We start from the raw sequence: 22,025 nt of genomic DNA on the forward strand, positions 1-22,025 counted from the left end.
AAATTTAAATTCTTCGTGGCTTATAATATGTAGCGAGTAACGGTGTTCATAACAGTATTATTGTGGCAGCAAGTCACGCAGGCACCCGAAAAGGGATTGGTATTGCACGCCTGCACGGGATGTGACACTCCTTTTTGGGCGAGTGGGTATTATCGATCTGTATAAGCCTGATGTTTAAATGTAATGATATTTTTTCCCTTTTGTTCCGTTTTTTTTTGGAAAAAAAAAACATATATATGTATATCTTATATTGGTTCTGAACTTTAAAATAACTTTTTATATTTATGCATATTTTTTTATATGGCATATATTATTTTTATTTGGTAACTAGGGGTATTTCTTATGGACCTTTTTTGTTTTCTTACAGGATTTGACACCGGTTCAAGAAGATGGAGAAATAGTAGAAGACAAATTAATAGCTCTAAGAGATAATCTCATTGCTCTGGGCAAAAGTGAAGCCGACATAGCTCCTGCTAAAGCTGAACTTCCCGATATTGACAGAGACGTTTCAGACGAACACTCCATCGTAAGGATATTAGAACTATGGCAGGCTATGTTCAGAGATACCTTCCTACATTATCACAGGCTATCTACCGCTTTAGTTAGGTCAGGAGATGCTGCGACGGCACTAAGATTATGGCATGAATATTTACTGGATCTTCAATCTTTCCTGTCAGGTACTGTCCCTGCCGATTACGAGAATCTAACAGAACACAGACGTCTTTGTCGCGTACATAGAAATCTTTTAACATCACAGCGATCTGTGCTTATGAATGAAAACAGAGAGACGAAAAATCGTGACTTAGTTGATAAATTTGATACCCTTACAAATCTGCATAATGAAACATTGGCGAGGATAGTTGAAAGGCACGATGAAGTATGTACACGTATAGCTGCGTGGGATGAATACAGAGAAATTTATACAGAACTTCTAAGATGGTTGAAAGAAATTGAAAGAGAGAAGGAAAAATTACAGCTTAGGTATGTGCATATTAAAAGAGTAAATAAAATCCTTACAAACATACAGAATCTCGCTGATAAACTACCGGAAGGTAGAAAACTATCAGATAAACTATTACAAAATCTAAAGAAAATTCTTGTATTCACTGAAGAAACCTATGCAGCATCTGTTAGAATGGAATACGCAGGCATCGTAAAGAGGGTAGATAATTTACAAGCTAGTCTAGATACATGGCGAGATTTTCTCACTCGAATACTTGGCTTAATAGGTGAATACGAAAAATTAACTAATGACTTACAAAAGTTATACACTAAAACTCAAAGTGATGTAATGTCATATTCCGACGAAGACCGATTATCTAGACCCCAAATTAAAAAGGCGATTGATAGATACAGTGACTTGAGAACAAAAATTGATAGGACTGAAACTCAAATTGAAGCTCTAAGCGTCATACAAGAACAACTGAAAGAGTGTCTCAGTCCACAAGATATAAGAATTGTTAGCCAGAAAGTATGGCAATTAAGACAACAGCGTGCTGACTTAGAACATCAACTATCAATAATTATTCATAAGCTACAAGAAAGATTAGAAATCTATACCTTATTGGACTCGAGGCTCTCTCGATTCAGTGAATGGATGACAGCACTCGAATCCCGTCTTGACATTGCCACTTCATCTAATAATACAGTAGCTTTAGATCCTCAAGATCTTGTTAGGAGATTAACTTCTGACATTCAAGCGGAAACAGGTCTTAAAGAACTAGAATTTGAATGGCTTATTGAAACCGGCAGTACTTTAGTGGATCTCTCTAAAAAAGATGAGAAGTCATATAGTAAAAACACTTCTAAACTTTTAAAAGATGTACAAGAAAGATGGCATAAGTTACTAGAGACAGGAAGAAATAGAATAACCAAAATTAACGATTTGCTGGAGACTATATCAAAACTTGAAGAACGTTTAACTGAAATAAGAATGAAATTGCATACGATAGAATCAAGCCTTACCACAACAGTTGTGATAGAGCACTTAACGACCAAATCTATTGATGCTAAATTCACGGAACGCGACGACATCCATAAGAATATTGAAAACGAAAGTGGGGAAGTTGGGAAAACGTTAAATCTCTGTGAACTAGTGTTTAACGACCCTGACGTGCTCAAAGGTAACTTTGATTTGCGAAATTTACGCACAGGAGCCGACATCGTTGAAAAGAAATGGAAAAATATTTGTGATATGTCTGAACAACGTAAAAAGGCATTAAAAGAGATCCGAAAATCCGCCGAATTAGTGAATTCCTTGTTACCTAAAGTCGAAAAGAAACTAGATGCAATTGAGAAACGCGTAGAAAAAATCGAAACACGAAAACAGCGCGGTGAGGCGGAAGACGAGAGCATATCAAAGAATGTCATCAAGGATTTGGATGCATTAGAGTCAGATATTAAGAAATTAGAATATGCATATAGTCGTATTGTATCAGCCAGAGGTGTTGAAGTACGAGGATCTGCTGCTGATGAAGCGTCACGACTTCGGTCCGCAATAAGAAAATGGCAACAATTACGTGGTAGACTTGATGCTGCCGGTGCTGATGCCCATAAACAATTTGTGTCAGCTCATGGTAAAGCTGTAGTGACGTTAGCAGAAGCGGATGTTAGATTGACAAGAGCTTTACACTTAGCTCCTGCACCTACAGATAAAATTGCAACTCTTAAAGAATTAGATGTAAGTATTCATAATTAATCAATAAACAATATCGGTAACTTACAACAAAATTTTACCTAATTATATAAATAGCCCGTAATCATATAAACAAGATAACCTTAGACTTGATCATGTAGCTTATTGACATCTCGGCGTGATTCCATTAATGTTTGCACGACGATATATACTGCTTGGAATGTTATCTTGTTCAAATATACTTAATATAATATTTGTATATGTTTAACAATAATGCTTTAAATATATTATTATTAAAAATAACATTAATATTTATCTATTATAAAAAGTAACAATTCTTTTGTAAATTTATTTAAGTATAAGATTAGTTAACTAGCAAATTTTAAAAAAATACTAGACATCGTACTACATTTATTTAAAACCCGTTTAGGGTTCCGATACTCAAAAGAAAAAAAATTGTTTACTTTTTATGAATTTATCTAAAACGTACTTATTTTGTAGGGTGTCGAAGAAGATTTACGAGAATGTGCTGCATTAGTAGACGAGGCGGATCGCCTCTCAGTGTCTGTAAGCAGTATACCCGGAGTCTCAGACATGGTGGGAGAGTACCGCGCCTTGTTCGCTGACGTTAGAACTAGATTGGACATAGCAAAGGCTGAAGTGGTTGGTGATGTGGATTCTGCTGTACAGGTATGTTTCTTCTTAATTTTAATTTTATTTTAATAATAAGTGTTATAAGATTCAATTAATTGTTTACAATTCAACATAACTAGGCACGTATTTAAAATTGTTGTAAATATTAAAAATAATACATCAAAATTTTAATTGCTTCACTATTAATCTTCAAATTGGAATTTATATTAATATAACTAATAACTTTTAGGTCGACACATTAAAATGGGAGACCGATGCATCATTACAAGTAGACACTCTAACATCAAAAGAGACATACCGAAGTGAGCTAGCGACCGCCGTTAAAGAAACATCAGATTCCATTGAAGCTCTCAGAACAGCACTACTTCAAGAGATCAAAGAAGATGCCAAAAGCGATGAATTGGCAACTGCTGCCAAGGAAATAGCTAAGGCTGGAACAAAACCTGAACAAACTTTAGAACTAGCAAAACATTTGTCAGAGTTGCTTTTAACAGAATGCGATGCGACAGAAGATGAAGCTATGCTTAAAGAAGTAGAGTCTTTGTCTTTGAGATACGAAGACCTTCTGACGCAAGCTAAGAAACGTGAACTACAAATAAATAACCTGAGGTAACTGATCATAAATATCAATAAGGTTTTTGTGTTTTATAATAATAATGTAATATAAATTATATTTTTCAAAGATTTTATTAGACGATTTTTTTTATACGGGAAATTGTGCTATGTATGGCAATGTACTGTAGACGCACTGGCACGTTTGGTGGCGGGCTTCCTTTTCCACTTTAACAGATTAAGCACTAAAACACTTTCTTTTTAATTGAATTAACTATCATAAATGTTTTTAATTTAAGTCTTCTACTTTATACAATTTAAATCTGTCTTTGTCTCGAGTCCCTTATTCTCTGTTGCCAGAAATACTTGTAGATTAACCAAGAATCGAAATAAAAAAGCTATACTAATAATTAGAATATATACTTTATATTTTTAAATAATTTTTAGTGTTTAAATTTTTAATTATTGCCTTATGTTTAGAAATACACATAAACATTTAGTTATCGAGTGTCAATCGCTTGTTAACCTGGCATGCGATATTAAACGTCGTTTTTGGTCCTAGGTTGCCCCACTCCGCGTCGTACGCTCTCACGTGCGAACAGTGAGTACCGCTTCCTAATATATTATAAGGAAATTCGCTCACAGTTTATAATGATAGTGATATTTATTGAATATAACACAATAATAGTAGTTAGTGTTGATGATAAAACTAATTTTAAAACTATGATATAACTAAATATAATGAAATGTATCGTTTTTTTCTTATATAGGAAAATGCACTAAATAGCACTTAATATTTTCATAGAACACCACTATTAACAATAACAAAAGTTGTCAGCGAATTTCTCACTTAATTTAGTTTTGGCTGCACTGTATTTTTATATGCACTTTCTCATCACTTGGTACAGATTAAATAAAATTAAAGACTGTTCAGACAGTCAGAAGCTGCTTACTTATATTTTTTATTTATTTTTTATTCTGTGAAAAGTGATACTGTAGCTGATAAAGCTTAGTTGTGTTTAAAATATGCATGATTTTGAACTTAGTGTTAAAATAATATACACTAATTAGATGCTGAAATATTTATTTAAAATTATTTAAGTATCATTGTTTATATTTATATTATTATATATAAAATATGCATCATGTATTCCATTGTTTAAGCATTCAATTTATCTCAACTTTTATTTGAAATGTAACTAAAATTTATACCAATTACTTTACTTACTTAGTTGATATTTAATATCAGTTTCGAAATCTTGCTTTTCATCATTGGTGAAGTCATATCTTTGCATATTTCATTAGATTTTGATTATACCAAAATATCGTTCTTAGAAAAATCTTCTCTATTTTAGTGAATCTGGACGTCTAACGTGTCCACTTTGCTCGGACCGTAACTGGAAACAACTTGACAATGATCTATGGCGACTTGAACAATGGTTACAATTCGCTGAAGCAACAGACGAAGCGAGGATAGATCCTCCAGAACAGTATGATGCTTTGGAAGATGCTATACAGGTAACAATGCTTATTATTAAATATTTTCTGTTCTATATGAATGAATAGATATTGTTTATTGTTTATAGAACTATTTATGTATTTTATTGAATTATTTATTGTTATTATACATGCCTAGAAAATTAAAAAGTAATTGTTATTAATCTCGCCCGAAGGACCATCGCGAATTCCTCCTTGATCTGGACTCTCACAAAGCTCTGGTAGTATCTCTCAACGTGGTGGGCGCCCATGTGACCCGCCACGCACGGTCTGCCACCGATGCGCGCAGAGTGCAAGAACGGTTAGCTGCAGCCAACACTAGGTGGGACACCGCATGTGCGCGCGCCGCCGCTTGGCAAGGGAGGTTGCAGACCGCGCTCGTTAATAATAGAGAATTCCATGATATTGGTAAGTTTATTTTGAGGTTAATTTTATATTGTAGTGTTCAGGTATTTGAGATTATAGGTCATAAATATGAGACACCTTACAGTAGAGTACAGGCTGTCTTAACACTAGGTGCCTGTTATGCGATAGCGTGAAGCTGATAAAAAGTAATGAAATAGAAAAATATTTTATAAACTATTTTTTGTAAAGTGACTCGAATCCGCGGCCTTTGGTAATCGTCCAAGTAATATTCCCAAAACTACAAGTAGCCAAAAAATGATTTAACTAATCAACCAATCTCAATCAACAGTCGTCGAACTAGTATCACAACTGGCAGCAGCCGAGAAGTCCGTACGAGCGCGAGAGCCGCTGCGTTTAACTCGGCCTGCGCCGGAACTCCGCAAAGACTTCCGTCGCTTCAGCGAACTCCGTGACGAATTGAGCAGAGCTGAACCGCGTGTACTCGCGCTTAGGGATGCTGCACAATTATTGACAAATGACGCGCAGGATGTTTGTCGACGGTAATATTTGTTTTTTTTTTATAACATTGTTATAGATTAATACATTAAATAATATATAATAAGTATTAACAAAATTTTTACTGTAGTTACAATCATAATTTAAATGTTTTTTTTCTTCTATTATTAACCGAATTAAGAAAAAAAAAATTATCAGTTAGGACAGGACAGGAAGCCCCTTAGGACTTGAAAAATCATCACAGGGTGTCGGTTTTTCCGATATTTTTTTAAATCAATATAATATGAAAAATACATGACACAGATTGTTTTTTATATTTTTCTCATAACTGTCACGACTTGGTCTATCACCTGTTTTCGTTTTATCGTTGACTCCTGGGACACCCTGTATACCAGACACATTCTTGGGAATTCTTCAATTCTTGGGAATACATTTTCTAATATGAAAAAAAAAGAATAATTCGTTTTGTTACAGTTTCAACACACAATTGTTATAATTAAGCATGATTAATAAATATAGTGCTTAACAAATCAAAATTTTCAATGTTATCAATTAAGTTTCAATATAATATCGTAATTAAAAGTACTACTTATATTGTGTAGGCTGGGCGAACTGCGCCTCCGTCTCCAATCACTGCGCAAGCTGTCGGGCGTGTACGCGTTGAAGCTGGGCGCGGCGTTGGCGCGCTCCCCGCAGCACGGCTCCGCGCTCGCCGCCGCCGCCGCCACCGCAGCTACTGCCGCACAGGTATTTATATGTATATGTAGTTGATGTACGATACAGCCATGGAGTCGTGGCTACACTGAAGTTAGCTATAGACGACTACCCAGATTTGATTTTTGTATACTTTATATTACGCAAAAGTTCAGAAGGCCTAATTTAAAAGCGGTCACGACAAATCTACTTTACTATATATACAGAAAAAACAAAGAGAGAAGTTACTCTATTATAAACTTCCACATTATGGCAAAAGGTGTAACTCAGCTGATGGTTCTTGAGGGTTCGATATCAAGGCATCGCTGTTTTTCAGTTTCATTTTAGAAACTTTTAAATAATTTATGCATTTGGAAAAATATTCTGCTCCATAAGAGATTTTGGATAGATACAACTATTAATGTACATAATTATGTCAATAGGTGTATGTATGTATATAACATAGTATCACAACAAGTGGAAATTGATACTTAAATAAATAAAAGTTTAAAATATTTTACGTTGACATTAACATTTAAATTATAAACGATAAAAAATGTAGACATTAGAATTCATGAAAAATATTGAACTTTTAACGTACTCTTAGTATATTATATATTAATTACATTAAAATACGGCAGCTAAAGTAAACATAAGTTATTTAAGTTGCTTAACACGGCTTAACACGGCACTACAAAAACCAAATTCAAGCAAGCTTTAATAGACATAATACATACTTGTAATTTTTAATGGGCTAACTAATTTCTGTTTTTAAGTAAATAATATGTACCTAATAATAATACTTTTAATTAATTCATTCAATAACTTTCTTAACATTACAAAATGTCATACATTGAAAAATATAAGTCTACCTTTTGACATTGTGCTTGATTTAAAGTTGCATACATTTTTTTTTTTAATTTAGAATTTGTTCTGTCAATGACGTTTTGTAAGAATAGCCCGAAAAAATTGCAATATGCCAATTACCAAGCCAAGTCACTATCCTAGAAAAACGAATACGTAATAGGAAAATATTATAAGCAACAATTATACATTCAACAATAGACCACTAAATATAGAATTATATACTTATATTTTTATTTACAAAATATTACAATATAAAACCCCCTTATGATAAAAATATTATGTTTATTTTCAATTTTCTAAATTTTCAATTTATATTCTAGTTTTTTTTTTAAATATCAATCTCAATTTTATATATCAAAATTGAAAATAACATAAACCTCACAGTAGAAGCTTTGCACAGTATTTGACATTAGCTCTCTTGTCCTTAGCTGATGGAGGAAGAGCCGCCGGAGCTGCCGCCGCTCGACGAGTGAGTATCACGTATATAGATAGTATAGCTTAGTTTATATATTTGTATGAGTTTGAAATGTCACTATATATTTTATTAAAAAATGATTTATTTTTATTTATTTTATTTATGTTAACTTTTAATTATAAAAACATGGGTTGATCTGGTTTCGATACCAATTTCAAATTCTTATTTTTGTATATGGTCCCTACTTTTCACTTGTAAAACTTTTATTTTTCGTCATATATTATAAATTTCATAGAATTTAACCCCACCATATCGTATGTATTAACGAGATATATCCCAATATTAACTTCTAATGCAATTTAATTCCAGGTCGCTGAGCGAAGAACATGAAGAACAACAACTCAGTAGTGTGCAACGTGGCCTCCGCTTTGTGAGCCGTGTGGCGCGCGCCTCATTGCCTTTCCAGGCGTTGTTATTACTTCTTTTAGGGGCTGCAGCTTTAGCCCCCCTTTCTCCAGGGGACTGCCGAGGGCCCCCTTCTTTACAACCAGTACTAAGATACCCCCACGGACCTCCTCCACTATAAAACCCTAAACTTGTATCAGTAAATATAGAGAAAAGATTGTATATCGGCTGTGTAAAGAAATTGAGTATAATATTGTAATTGGTTCGAATTAAGTCGTAGGGTTTATGAGCGATCTTTGCTCTAAGTTTAATAGAACAGAAACAAACGACAGGTTATGTAATAACAATTATTAACTATCATAGGTTTTAGTTATTTAACAGTCATCTTATTTAACTAGATTTAGAGTATATTACATAAGCTGTAGTTGGTTGTTGACGCCCGCTGCCCCTCTCGGCGGACGTCACTGACATGTCAATGTCAACGTCACTGTCACTGTCATTACAATGTCACGGTGACAGCTGTCAAGGTCTCGCAACTACATTTTCATGCAAAACGTAGTGTCCGAGGCTTATCCGACATTCCAATCTCGACTGGTGCTAGTCCCCGTCGTTGCGTAAAATGTAAATACGACATGAATTTTTGTATATTTGTAACTGTTTAGAGATGGGGAGACGCCAAGGTTTCATTATTTATCTGTATTTAAAAAGGCGCCGCACAAATATGGCTTTCTATATCCACGCATTGTTACTTAACTTAGGTGAGGAACATAAAGCCTTGCATTGATAATCAGTGTTTTATTTAACAATCCCTATACTTACAATATACATATTATAATACATTATAAACAACAACAACTATAAATATTTATTTACAATAATTATACACAATTTGTATAAGTTCTCCTGAATTTAATCTGAAACAAAAATTATATTTTAAAAAAAATATTTTCAAAAAATACAAAAAAACATCTCATCGACAGCATTAGTCAAAATTGTTGACTTAACTAGGAAACGTATTCCGATATCCGTGATAGACATATTGAAAGATGCATTATAATTATGTAGATATTATTATAATATTTTTTTATATTTTCAACAATTTCACTATCTTACACTATTACTATATTTTCCAAAAGTATAAAACATAGTACATTTATGACAAATAAGGATAGCTGCGCGTGCGCATCTTCCGCCGTGACCGCCGCCGTCTGACCGACATCGGGCGCACCTCAACACTGATATTTGACTCCATTTGCTGAGAAAATACAATATATTTTCCATGAAAATATTACTACGATGTGATTGCATAATAAATATTGTAGGATTTGAAATAAAGGTCGGATTTTGGTTAATGCTTAAAATACACAATAATTAAAAATATATTTTATTTAATGTCTGTCCTTTCAAGTTACGTTAGGATTATAGCATCCATCATAAATTTTAGAAAAATAAGTATAAACTACAATATTTCAATTCAAGAAAAAAAATCAAGTCTATATTAATAGTAAAGATGACGATTAAAACACCTGACGACATTTATCAAGGTAATAAATAGCCAAACAACTTTTAAAATTTGTGTTTGTTTACTTCTCTGTGTGTCGGTTTGCTAGTCTATACTTATAATAAGTCTGTAGAAAAGTCGTTTCTGTACATAGAAAATATTTTTTAAAAAATTAGCCAGGATGTTAAAGGATAATTAACAGAATCCATTTCCAGCATTTTTAGAATTTTTGTCTATTTGTCTGTTTATGTGACCACGTATCACGTAAAAAGTGCACAACAAATTTAAGCAACTTTTATATATAAAAATTATAAGTAATTCAGAGAAGGTTTTAGTTTTTATTTCATTGTAATCGCTTCACTCTATCAAAAGATATAAGTATTTAAGTTTTTAAGAAGTTCACATTTGAGATAGTAGAAATAGAAACATGTAACGCTATCTATTGTCAACAAATGGTAGGTACTAAAGTATCTTGATAACGCATCAAACATACTGTTGAATCAAGCATTAATTTCGTCAGGAGGACTTTTAAGCATTCTAATTCTTTAGTACAACCTAAATCCTCGGGCGATGCCGCGGGCAGGCCGCTTGTATAACATAAAAATACGTACCTCTAATGTATGATGTCGTTTTGTCCAATCGCCGCGCGCTATGGCTTGTAAAGCACCACTGCGCATTATATACGTTAACAGAACTATCACTATCTGTACCGACAAACATTATTATTTAAGATTCCTTTGTTATACAAATTAAAATAATTAATTAATAGATAATCAATCATTGTGGGAAAAGCATTAATTCATGCATCTCTCTATTAAATAGGTTTACGCTGTAAGCACACCAAATGGCGTGGCCACAGGCCAGAGGGAACCTAGTATTAAGAAACTCCGTTCCCCCACTTTCCATCTTTTCTTCTAATCTTCTGGCTTGACACCAAAACGAGGTATTGATAATAATTTATTCCCCCGACTGGGAATGGAATCCACAACTCGCTCGCTGCCTATAGTCCTATAGTCATATAGTATTTTTCTTTGTGATTGTCAAAACAATAAGAAGAGAAATGAAAATATTTATTAAATAATATTTAAAAAATAATAAATCAAACACAAGGCCGATTTCAAGATACTGTTTGTTGGGTAAGGTTAGTGTTGGGCGGCAAAGCGCACTTTGTCTTACCAGAGCTGTTAAATGATAGTAACTCAGCCCAAAGGGTTGGAATAACCCGAATCCACCGCGATTGACACGCTGCCCCAATACCTCAATTTAAACATAAATAAAAATAACAAAACAAATAAAAAAGTGAACACAACTAACCTGCAACAGTATAATAAGAATATTGAATAAATACAAGGCAAGTGTGACCCGCGCGAGTGGGGCGTACAGCGCTTCTAAGCACGCGCGGGCGTGCAGGGACGCGCGGGGCAGGGACTCGCTCCATACTGTGCGTGACTCCCACTGTGGGGTAATCATTTTTTGTTAAGATCTCAATATTAACTCTCTCCGTTCTCCACTTGATAGCCCGACGATGAAATTATTCGATAATACCCTACAATGACACAGTAGCGGATTTAATAAGAGGATAGGAAACTCTACTCAGAAAATTTACAACGGGAAAGAGCTCGATTTTGCTGAAAATATATATCCTCTTCCCACCATTTACTTACTATCTTTTTATGCCTTTGTACTAATGGGTGGGGATGCTAAATGGTAGTATGTTTATGATTTTGTCATTGTAATTTAAATATCGTACATAATTTCTTAAATTTAAATCTTATATTGGGATTATGATATATTCAAAATGTACTCGAAGGAAACTAGGCGTAAGATATCTAGCAAAAAGATAGATATCAAGAAAAAAATCTAATGAGAAGCTATGAAAAAATTAGACATATGATTACACATCCTCACATAAGCAATTATATACATACAAAAAACTCACACATAAAAGTAAAAACTGTTAAGCTAACCTGTTGTAAGGGGTCGTGGTAACAAGGGGACAAAACGTATGGAGAGCAACACGAGTAGGGCGATACTGGAGGTAACATTTTACCGTCCACACTTGTTAATCTGTTAAAATAAAAACAAATATTTAACAAGTATTTGAGGTAGTTTTTTCTATCTATACTCTATACTAATATAATAAAGCGAAAGAGTTTGTTTGTTTGTTTGAACGCTAAGATCTCTGGATCTACTGGTCCAATTTACTTTGTTTTTCTTTTGTATGAAAGCTGCATTCTTCAGAAGTGCTCAAGTTCATAGTTATCATAGTTCAAGCAGGCGTAGCCGCGTCCGGGTCCACTAGTATTAATTAAACCAGGATGTCATTTAATTGGACGTCGCGTTTCATATCTGTTAGATATATTTTTTTGGATTCACAGGGAATATTTCTTACACCTAATATATTTTCTATAGGTATTAGGAAACCTCAAAATGTATAATAGAGACAGTAAAAACTATTTAATACCACCCCTATCTAAATTTATAATTCACAACGTGCATTTTTATTATAAATGCCCTATATTATATATTTATAAGTGGGTATAATAAATTATAAACAATAATAAAATCTATTTACTTCATGACCAATTCGGAATCTTCATTTAGAAAATCCATATTGATCCAAGGAACTTCGTGCCAGTCGTTCGGATGCTCTACCCCGCAACAGCTTAGCTCTACCTTGGATTTAATGTAAATTATAAATAATACAAAATAAGAATAGTGGCCAATCGTGTCTCAGGGGAAAAAAACGTGCATTGTAAGCGTGATAGGTTGTGGATTCGATGCTCATTAGAGAAAATAAAATATTAAATAATTTTATTTGCTCGCTTTGGTAACAAGGCAAAACGTGGCGTTGAGTTTGGCCACTCAACATGCAATGCCTTCAGAATTTGGTGAAAAACAAGCAGCGGAAGTATCTTAATGGGACCGGAGTGTCTTAACACTAGGTTCCCTCTGCCTACTCTGCACCTACAGGGAGAAACTAAAAAAAAATAAACAAAAAAAAGGAGAAAACAAAATGTATAATTTTAAAAGTCTACCTGCATAGTATCTATAAGTTTCTTCCAGGACGGCTCTGTAAGATAGTGAGTGATCCCGGTGTGTAAGGACGACGACAACTCTTTCGTAAGAGCCTAAAACATTAAATTAAATTACACATTTTAAGCTCGGACAAAAATTAAAATTTATATTTCTAAATTTATATATACTTTCATATGAACTTCAAACTATGCAATGATATATTTTAATCATAAAAAATTTAGAGTTTAAAAAATCGCGAGTTCTGTCTGCCATGTGAGTTGCCATTGAGTCTGCCATGTTTAATTCAATAATTCAATTTGGTGGCAGACTCAAATGTCGAAATTTTTTTCACAAGAAGGAATTTGTCTTATATTTCATAATTATAAATCTGAAAAAAAAAAAGATTGTTTGAACAAAAGTAATCTCACAAACTACTGTTCAATTTAAAAAAAAAAAATATTAAATGTTTCATACAACTCTTATTTTCCATTTCATTGATAAATTAAAAAATCTTAATATAATAATTTAAAATCTTTTAACCTTTAAAGTGCTCTTACAAGCAGCATAAACCAACAACCCATTCGCGGCAACAAGGGAACCACTGATCAACCACAGTCTGGTCACAGGTCCAGCTCGCGGCCAATGTGGAAAATCTAACAACCAGCTTAGCAACCGAAAACCACTTGTATAGTGTAACTTCATACAATACGCGTGTAGGAGAATTAACGCATATAAAAGGTATACCGTAAACTGAAATAAAAAAAAACTATTATTATTAAAACAACATTACCAGTCATCGCGGCGGGGGCAAAAAGTGTAAAACCGCTTGGTTGTGGGTTAGAGCCCCACTCGAGGAGATGAAATATTTATTTAAATTTATATGTCCATTTCATCGCTCTTTTTTTTTTATAGAAAAAGGACAAGGCAATCGAGCGTTCGGGTCACCTGATGATGATCACCGCCGCCCACGACCCCGTGCAGCACCGGAGGAGCTACAGGTGCGTTGCCGGCCTTTGAGGTGGAGATAGACGCGTTTCTTGAAGGTACCCATATCGTACCGACCTGGTGTCGAGACAAAAGCGCGGCGTAGAGTTAGGCCAATCAACACGCAAAGCCCCCAGAATTCGGCAGAAAGTGAGGAACAGGAGTGGGTGTGTGTGCGGGATACAGCGTGAAGCTGTTTTGTTTATTTTTATCTTTACATTTAAAAAAATAATTTGAGTTGCTAGTTTTCTATCTGTGATTTCGAAATAACTGTGTGTTCCAAATGCATATAGTTACACGATACGAGAACACAAACAATTTTAAAATTTTTGTCTATCTGTCTTTCTGTTTGTCCGAGCTAACTATCTCGACTGAACCGATTTTTATAAGACTATCACTACAAGATAGAGGATGTTGTGGAGCAACATATAGGCTTTTTATCTCGGAATTCCCGCCGGATTGGGATTTATGTAGGAGAAACCGCGTTTTGTAGTTTGTCTACCTACATATCTACCGCTTACCTAGATAAATTGAACTAACTACACTTTTTTATTGTAACATTTTTTGCAAACAAAATGAAAGAAAATCCCAAAAGATTAAAATTACGATTTATTGAGTGCATATTGAATCAACTTTAAATAAATATACTAAATAATTTTAAATAAATATTCGTTAAGTACAAGCAGGCGAAGCCGCCTGGGGCCGCTAATACATAATATATTGTTAGTCTTCAATTATTTTTTGACATATTATAAAATATTTAGACACAGTCGCATTAAAATTAAAATTGAGAAAAGAGCGCTTCGAACACTTCTCTATGTCCAGTCTATTATATACGTGAGGTAAAAAAACATTTTATTATTACCTTATGAATATTCTTCAACAAATACATGACTTTAATAGATGCGTTATAACAAAATATCATCATAATCAGTGAAATAACTAATTGAGTAACAAGAAGCGCGCGAAGAACTCCCGCCACGCGCTGTCGGCCATCTTTAGTGAGCACACCCCACGCCATACAGCCACATGGCGTGACATACTAAACTGTGTTACTGGAAATTAAATATATGAATATAAAAATTATATAATAACTTAAAATGAAAGTAAAAAGTAAAATGTAAAATTTTTATTCGTCTACCCGAACATCTTTTTATCTACTATGGTAACAATTTTCGCAGTAGATTACCCTAATCGTGCCATATTAAGGTGCTATTCTTACCCTAATATACGCAGGATATGTGCGAGCCCAAATAATTATCCACATGATCATAGATATAACATACCGGGGGTACAACGAAAGGAATAAAATACTCATAAATAAAATTGCTGATTTATTTAAGAGCTTGAAGGTTTAGGCAACTAATTTATACTTGAAATTGGATTCAGTTTAACTTTATTAAGCTAAACAGTTAAGAAATATATAAATTTTAATTGTAAAAAACACAATGTTCGTATATTCAATATGACATATCTTAGATGATGTAGATACGTCAACAAACGTCTTTGTCAAGTTTATTATTTACAAAGAAAAAATAATATAATATCTACTCACCAGTTATTTTTTTTTTATCATTTTGCGTTTGTCGACTATAAGATGATAAATAAAGAGAATTTCTCCATTCAGTACTCTCCCATAAACTTACTTTGAAAGAATGCTCTATGATACCTATATTGTTTTAGGACAGTAAAAATATGAAAAGTAAAAATATGAAAACTAAGTAAGTATAAAAATATATAATTTTAGATATTACTTAACATTTTGTGCCCATACTTTCATATAATTGTATACGAGTTGTAGTATATAGTTATATACGATACTTAATCCAATGGTAAAACTTTATATAATTATTAATACAAAATTTTATAAGTGGAAAAAGGATGTAAATTTCTTATTTATCTAATCTTTTAACACTCTGTATAATCACCAAAAGGAAATAAAAAGCGTACACAAAACATTATCAGCTGATATTACCATAAAATTATAACTCTACCATATGTATCTTAGCGACGTTTAATCAATAGCAAACCCAATACTTACAAACTTGCATTCAATAATAAATAATAATTATTAACTACTGGTGATACAAAATTATTTAATGTTAAAAAAGTATCTAAACTATATAATTGTCAAAATAAAACATTATTCCTTTGTTTATATTGAAAATATTGAAAAACTTCTATAAGTTATTATAACGATTAATTAAATAATATTCCTTATAGTTCATCAAACTTATGTCATTTTTATGAGTGTAGGTGCAATTCGATAAAATGTCGGATCTAGAAGTCCAGAAACGACCAAAAGTTACTTGGAGCGATGATTTAAGCCACAACTCTGAGGAGGACAGAGGTGAAATATATTTTTCTATTTTATTATAAATTATGGTCAAAATAGTGTTTGATTTTCATTCGGGCTCTAACAATACGGCGGAAACAAACTATTGCGGGAATTTTAATCAAATTATTAAAAGAAATATCTAAAATTGTATTAATATTTAATGATTTCAACAACTAAAGAGTTATAGCGGATAAAGCGTTTATTATTAATATTACTTTTAAGTGATGTAAAAAAACACTAACGTTACTTAAAATATAATTTTTCTTTTCTTTATAATACTTCTATATATATATAAATATTCTTTAACAGAACGGGAACGTCTAGCACAATTAGAAAGAGAATTAGCAGAGCAACCAGTGAAACCTGTGTATGAGGCTATAGAGTTGGACAAGTTAGTTTCATACGTCATGAAAATGACCACTCTGTTTGATTTAAGAGACGAAGATTGGAATGATCAAACCAAACGTGGCATAGAGGAGTGGTTCACAGAGCCCAAAGCTTTGATCCTTTGTGTGTATTTCAAGGGAGATAGACTAAATGCATCTTCCGATATCCCATTAACCCCAGTTTATGATATTTCATACTTCTTAAGGCAACCTGACTTTGTTTTTAAATCAGAAACGTTTCATGATGACATTGTCTTTGGAACGTTCGTTGATTCAGTTGAATCTAATATGATACACGTGTTGGAGCTGATGTATGCCCCATATTTTTTTGCGATTACCACTTGGCCTGAAAGTAAGTATTTAAGTTAAATTTTGATTATTTTATTTGTAATTGTGAAAGTACTGCCTATATGTTACTCTCACCGCTGCTGAGCTGGTTAATTAATTTTGATATAATTTAAAACAAACTTTGAAAGACATAGGGCCCACTTGTTTCGAAATAGGCTCTGAACTTATTGCTTTTCATAAAAAAATATATAATATGATGCTTTACAGGTGTTAAAAGCGAGTTTTGTTCCCACTTGCATACATTTTTAGCTAAGCTTACTGATATGTATTACAAAATGCTTGGCCTCACTGTTCTATACATACCGCGAGAAGGTCAACATCTATCCTTTGAGAGGGCAAGTATGGATAGAGAATTAGTCAAAAGACTTGAAGGTGTAGTCGTGTATTGGACTCATCAAATAAAATCTTGTATTGAAGATCAAGCATCTGTAGCTTCTCAGAAAGAACTCTTGTGTCCTAGCGACGAATACGATTTTTGGGTGTATAGGCGTAAGTACAGCAACAAATTATAATAAAATATTTTTCTTATCTCAAACTGAAACTGAATAATATAATTTAAAATTTCAGATGAGAATCTAAATGCTCTAATACACCAATTAAAAAACCCAGCCGTAAAACATATAACCAAAATACTAGTAACGACACATTCGACATTTATCCATCAATTCCAAACTTTGTGTGAGGACATCATACAGAAAATTAAAGAAGCTACTTCTAACATAGAATATTTGCAAGTTATCAAACAACCATGTGCTGTATTGGAGTGTGTTGTCGACCCAGATGAGATATCAAAACACGTACCGACCATTATTAATCTCTTTAGATTTATTTGGATGGAATCGCCATATTACAATTCCGAAACTCGTATCACAAACTTGTTCAAAGCTTTAAGCAATCAAATTATTATTCTTTGTAAAAATTACATAAAATTGGAAGAGCTTTTTGGTGGTCAGACCAAGAAAGCTTTAGGAGAATTCACCAAATGCATTGATTGTTGTAAAATGTATAGAGAAATTTATGATATAATGGCAGAAGCCCACAGTGATGCGATACCTGGATCGTGGAATTTGGATACAGGCGCCATTTTTAACTATATTGATTCATTTATCCAGCGATGCTTTGATATGTTGGATGTTTGCAATTGCATGATTATTTTCGGAAGGTATCCAATTCTATTTCTATTATATTAAGGTTTAATGGGGAACAGAGTGTCCTTACACTAGTGTCCCATGTTCCCTATGCCTACTCTGCTATGTATACGTGAAAATTAAAAAAATATTTACGTTATGTATGTAATATCTTTCTCAAACTAATTAAATAAATATTTTTGAAGCTATTAAAAATTTGCAGTAAATAGTGCTATTATTGTAACGCTAGATTGTAATTTCGCATATTACCAGAATCGATGAATTGGAAGTAATACGCAAGCCAATGTTTGGAGGTGCTCGTGGTGACCAGTTTGAAGCTAAATGTGACCAAATCGAGCACATGTTTCACGATGCTTTAGACAACGTCAAGGCCGTGACTCATTCCATATTAGATGTTCAAGCACCTTCGTGGTATGATGATATATTGCAGTTTAGAACTGTTATCAAGGACATTGAGGTTGGTTTATCCACTTTCTTCAATTAGAAATTTAATAATTTTAATATCTGTGATTAGTTTTATTGTAGTAGTAAGATATGCAAAAAAGAAATGTTTTACTTCTTAAATTTTCCAATACTTTGAAGAATAAGCTATTCAAATACTTACATGTTTTTGTAAATTACTTTCTTGTTATTATTTTCCTGAACTATTTCAGATAATTATAGAGAATTTAGTGGAATCTGTTTTTGAAGGGGTGAACCATGTGGAAGAAGCGGTCGTTGCTCTTTTTTCTTTACATAATTATTCTAAAAGGAAAAATCTAAGGCGAATTTTCAAGAGGAAGACGGCTGAGGTATGTTTAAAAAAGAATCTTAAAAAATAACAATACTGATCTGACATAGAAGTTTGGAATTGGATGATTAGATTAATACACACTTTAATAAAATTAATTACTATTTTCATTGGAAATTAATGATAATCGAGATCACGTAGAGGTTTCAAGCTAAAATTAATATTAAATGTTAAGGTCTACGGTCTGTTGCACATAATACAATAAGATTCTTAATCAAAAGATATTAGCATATTATATGCCTCGCTTCAACAAGAACTTATAATACAAAATAAAGAGAAAAATCGTAAAAGTGAAAATTTATACGTTTTTCATAGAAAAAAACATTACGTAACCCTGGATGGGCAAGTCCGCTTTATTTTTTATTCGGCCGTGCCAGTGAAATAAACTAACAAGTAACAATTAATACTTATTTACAAGGTTTTTAAAGTTTTTTAAATGCAGGTTTGGGCAATGTTCAGCGACGAAGTGCAAGAAGCTAAGAAGGAGACGGTATCATCTCGCGGGGCACATCCTGCTGACCTGCCTTCTTTTGCAGGACGAGCGGTCTTGTTAAGAGTGCGGAAGAACAGACTTGTTTATTTAAAAAAGGTTTGACAAATTTGGTTCACTCATATTGCTTATAGGGATATACCTACGAGATATTATGAACCCAAATGCAATATAAAATCCTCTAAATTTTCTTGTGGCCATGACAAAATTAGTGCTAGTTTCTACCAAATGACGGCATCCAACATTATAACTTTTAGAGAAAATCTCTAAAATGACAATGAAGCAATGTTAAAAGCAATAGGTATACCTTTTTGTACAATTTTTCCCAGGTGATGACAGACGCCTCAGTGTGGCTTCTACCGTGCAGCAACTCTGAAGATGTAATCATGCACGTCAACCGGCTGGTGGGGGCTATCGACGTGGCTATCAGGGAACTGTGGATATCGTGGACTGTAAGATACTTTTTTTTAGAGATGTGACGGACAAAAATGAACGACAGAAGAGATGCAAACCCTTCATAGTATTTATATGAAAAGGCCACCAGGCTACCTCGTTCACAAACCATGGTGTAAAATTCATACATCAATATTTATGTGCATCAGTTCAAGTGCGAGGGCATTAGTGTTCGTGCTTGCTTTAAAGTAAATATTATACGATTTGATTTACGTAGTTTAAGAATATTTAATGTTCGACTTAGCAGTAAATGTATTTATTACTTTAAGTATATTATAGCAAATTAAAATCAGTTTTTTTTTATTTTAGCATAACGTAGATGAAAAATGTGCAGCAGGATTAAACAGGACATTGATGAGGAGAAGCTCTGAGAATCAAGGACTGTTGGAATGTAATATTGACGCGTATGTACTCCTATTTATTTGTGCAATAATTATAATAAGCAACCATAATCTTTTGGAAAGTCACTCCCTTCTCGATTGCCTCATTATAATTAAAAATATATATTAGAATTTTACAAACAGATTGGGTATAATAGGAAAGTTAAAAGTAATACGTAGCCTTAGCTTTAATAATAGGCAAATATTAATAAAATAACCAATAAGTAGTCTGCCTGACTTAGATTTTGAGATAATATAATATGGCATGGCAATAGTAAAGCTGAGCAATACTTATATGAGAATAAAAATATTTTTATATTATTACTTTTGTTTCAGAAATATTTTAGATTTGTGTAGAGAAGCCAGCCACTGGGAGAACTTAGGTTTAGATATACCACTACACGCCTACCAGGTAATAATAATCTTGAAGTTACAAAATATCTACTCAGGGAAATGGAATCTCTTAACACTAGGTTCTGTCTGTCTTCCTGCTTCATGGAGGATACACATCCAGAGGGAAGCTAACAAACACTAATTAACATTTTATATTAGTTAAAAAAAATCTATACAATTATAAATTTTAGTATTCTACGCATAGTGTAATAAAAAACCTTCCCAATCGTTGTTTCAATCGAAAACGTAATCAATTTTTATTTTATTATGCGAATCATGCGTAAACCTAAATAAAAAAAAATAAAAATAAGGCTTTGACTATAATACCTGCAATATACACATGTACAGTCTGCAAGGCGTAAGCTGAGCTTAGAAGCTCAGCTCACACCTCGCCGTATATACCATACCTACCTACCTACCTACCTGCATATTGTAACCAAAGTCTTGCTACTCTAAATAATTATATATCAACAATCTAGATATACATGAAGGGCAAAACCATTTTCTACGTTTACGAGAGCGTGCTAGCAGTAGTGAAAGGTTACAACAAAATACTTGACTCTCTCTCTGATGAGGAGAGATTGCTGTTTAAACCGCTCACCTCGGTAAGTTATTTGTATATATAATACTTTCTTTATAAAATATATAGATATAGTTACATACAGTGCGATAAGACTAGCGGACCATAGAAAGCTCCAGGGAATGAAAATTATTGAAATATTGTACTTAAGTATATAAATAATAATATAATTATTCAGTTATTTTAATTTCCCTGCTAAGGTAGTCTTACCTTATGCAACCTCTACGTATTATTCAATCTTCACGAAATTCTGTAAATATTTATATAAAATTGGTTAGATTCATGGCCAAAGAGCAAGTTTAAAAATTTTAAGTTTGATCTTTTTCGCAATTTGGTGGACGAAGTGTCTTTACACTTGGTTCTCTCTACTTGCGAGCATGACTTATTGTTGGTGATCCGCAACCACCGTGTGCATATTTTGTCACTTCCACCGTGCTATGATAGACATCTGTATTTTTTATAAATTTTAGAATTTCCAACAGGAATTTTAACGTAAAAAAATAAAATAGAAACATATATTATCTAGTCTTTTTATAATTTAATAATTATTACATAAACACATTGATTAAGGTAACAGTCACAATATTATAAAACAAAATCATAGAATAATGCAAAAAAACGAAAATATTTTAGGTTT

At 33.0% G+C, this 22,025-nt stretch overlaps 3 protein-coding genes across 9 annotated transcripts in view; 2 read left to right on the top strand and 1 right to left on the bottom strand.

Moving 5' to 3' along the window:
* Positions 1-9,366, top strand: part of Msp300 (Muscle-specific protein 300 kDa) — a 136,533-nt gene extending 127,167 nt beyond the window's left edge. For 5 of the 6 annotated variants that reach the window (XM_085203521.1, XM_085203520.1, XM_085203523.1 and 2 more), the window contains 10 exons: positions 368-2,680; positions 3,137-3,325; positions 3,519-3,898; positions 4,404-4,442; positions 5,197-5,359; positions 5,515-5,746; positions 6,033-6,243; positions 6,802-6,946; positions 8,188-8,228; positions 8,544-9,366. In XM_085203521.1, coding sequence (XP_085059647.1) covers positions 368-2,680; positions 3,137-3,325; positions 3,519-3,898; positions 4,404-4,442; positions 5,197-5,359; positions 5,515-5,746; positions 6,033-6,243; positions 6,802-6,946; positions 8,188-8,228; positions 8,544-8,760 — 3,930 coding nt within the window. In that variant the 3' untranslated portion in view covers positions 8,761-9,366. The remainder of the gene's footprint in view (positions 1-367; positions 2,681-3,136; positions 3,326-3,518; positions 3,899-4,403; positions 4,443-5,196; positions 5,360-5,514; positions 5,747-6,032; positions 6,244-6,801; positions 6,947-8,187; positions 8,229-8,543) is intronic. The other variant, XM_085203525.1, reaches the window with a different exon arrangement.
* Positions 9,360-15,130, bottom strand: LOC146528596 (peripherin-2-like). Of its 2 annotated transcripts, XM_085203528.1 has the most exons (9): positions 14,948-15,130; positions 13,639-13,848; positions 13,119-13,211; positions 12,656-12,756; positions 12,048-12,147; positions 11,395-11,535; positions 10,692-10,784; positions 9,731-9,834; positions 9,360-9,493 (listed from the first exon to the last, which is right to left on the bottom strand). In XM_085203528.1, exons 1-8 carry the CDS (start codon positions 15,101-15,103, stop codon positions 9,733-9,735), a joined length of 996 nt encoding a protein of 331 aa, XP_085059654.1. In that variant the 5' UTR covers positions 15,104-15,130; the 3' UTR covers positions 9,360-9,493; positions 9,731-9,732. The 2 variants fall into 2 exon arrangements, with proteins under 2 accessions (XP_085059654.1, XP_085059652.1); XM_085203526.1 differs by having other exon boundaries at positions 9,360-9,834.
* A 1,178-nt stretch (positions 15,131-16,308) lies between these two features.
* kl-2 (dynein heavy chain 2, axonemal kl-2) overlaps positions 16,309-22,025 on the top strand; it is a 44,965-nt gene continuing 39,248 nt past the window's right edge. Inside the window, exons 1-11 of the mRNA XM_085203532.1 lie at positions 16,309-16,432; positions 16,730-17,158; positions 17,362-17,643; positions 17,722-18,316; positions 18,555-18,759; positions 18,956-19,093; positions 19,535-19,681; positions 19,912-20,034; positions 20,345-20,439; positions 20,752-20,827; positions 21,288-21,413. Coding sequence (XP_085059658.1) covers positions 16,354-16,432; positions 16,730-17,158; positions 17,362-17,643; positions 17,722-18,316; positions 18,555-18,759; positions 18,956-19,093; positions 19,535-19,681; positions 19,912-20,034; positions 20,345-20,439; positions 20,752-20,827; positions 21,288-21,413 — 2,295 coding nt within the window. The 5' untranslated portion in view covers positions 16,309-16,353. The remainder of the gene's footprint in view (positions 16,433-16,729; positions 17,159-17,361; positions 17,644-17,721; positions 18,317-18,554; positions 18,760-18,955; positions 19,094-19,534; positions 19,682-19,911; positions 20,035-20,344; positions 20,440-20,751; positions 20,828-21,287; positions 21,414-22,025) is intronic.

The sequence above is a fragment of the Heliconius melpomene genome, chromosome 19 (assembly GCF_056956725.1).
Source record: "Heliconius melpomene rosina isolate 202511_hmr_F chromosome 19, ASM5695672v1, whole genome shotgun sequence".
In the NCBI taxonomy this organism is placed as follows: Eukaryota; Metazoa; Arthropoda; class Insecta; order Lepidoptera; family Nymphalidae; genus Heliconius; species Heliconius melpomene.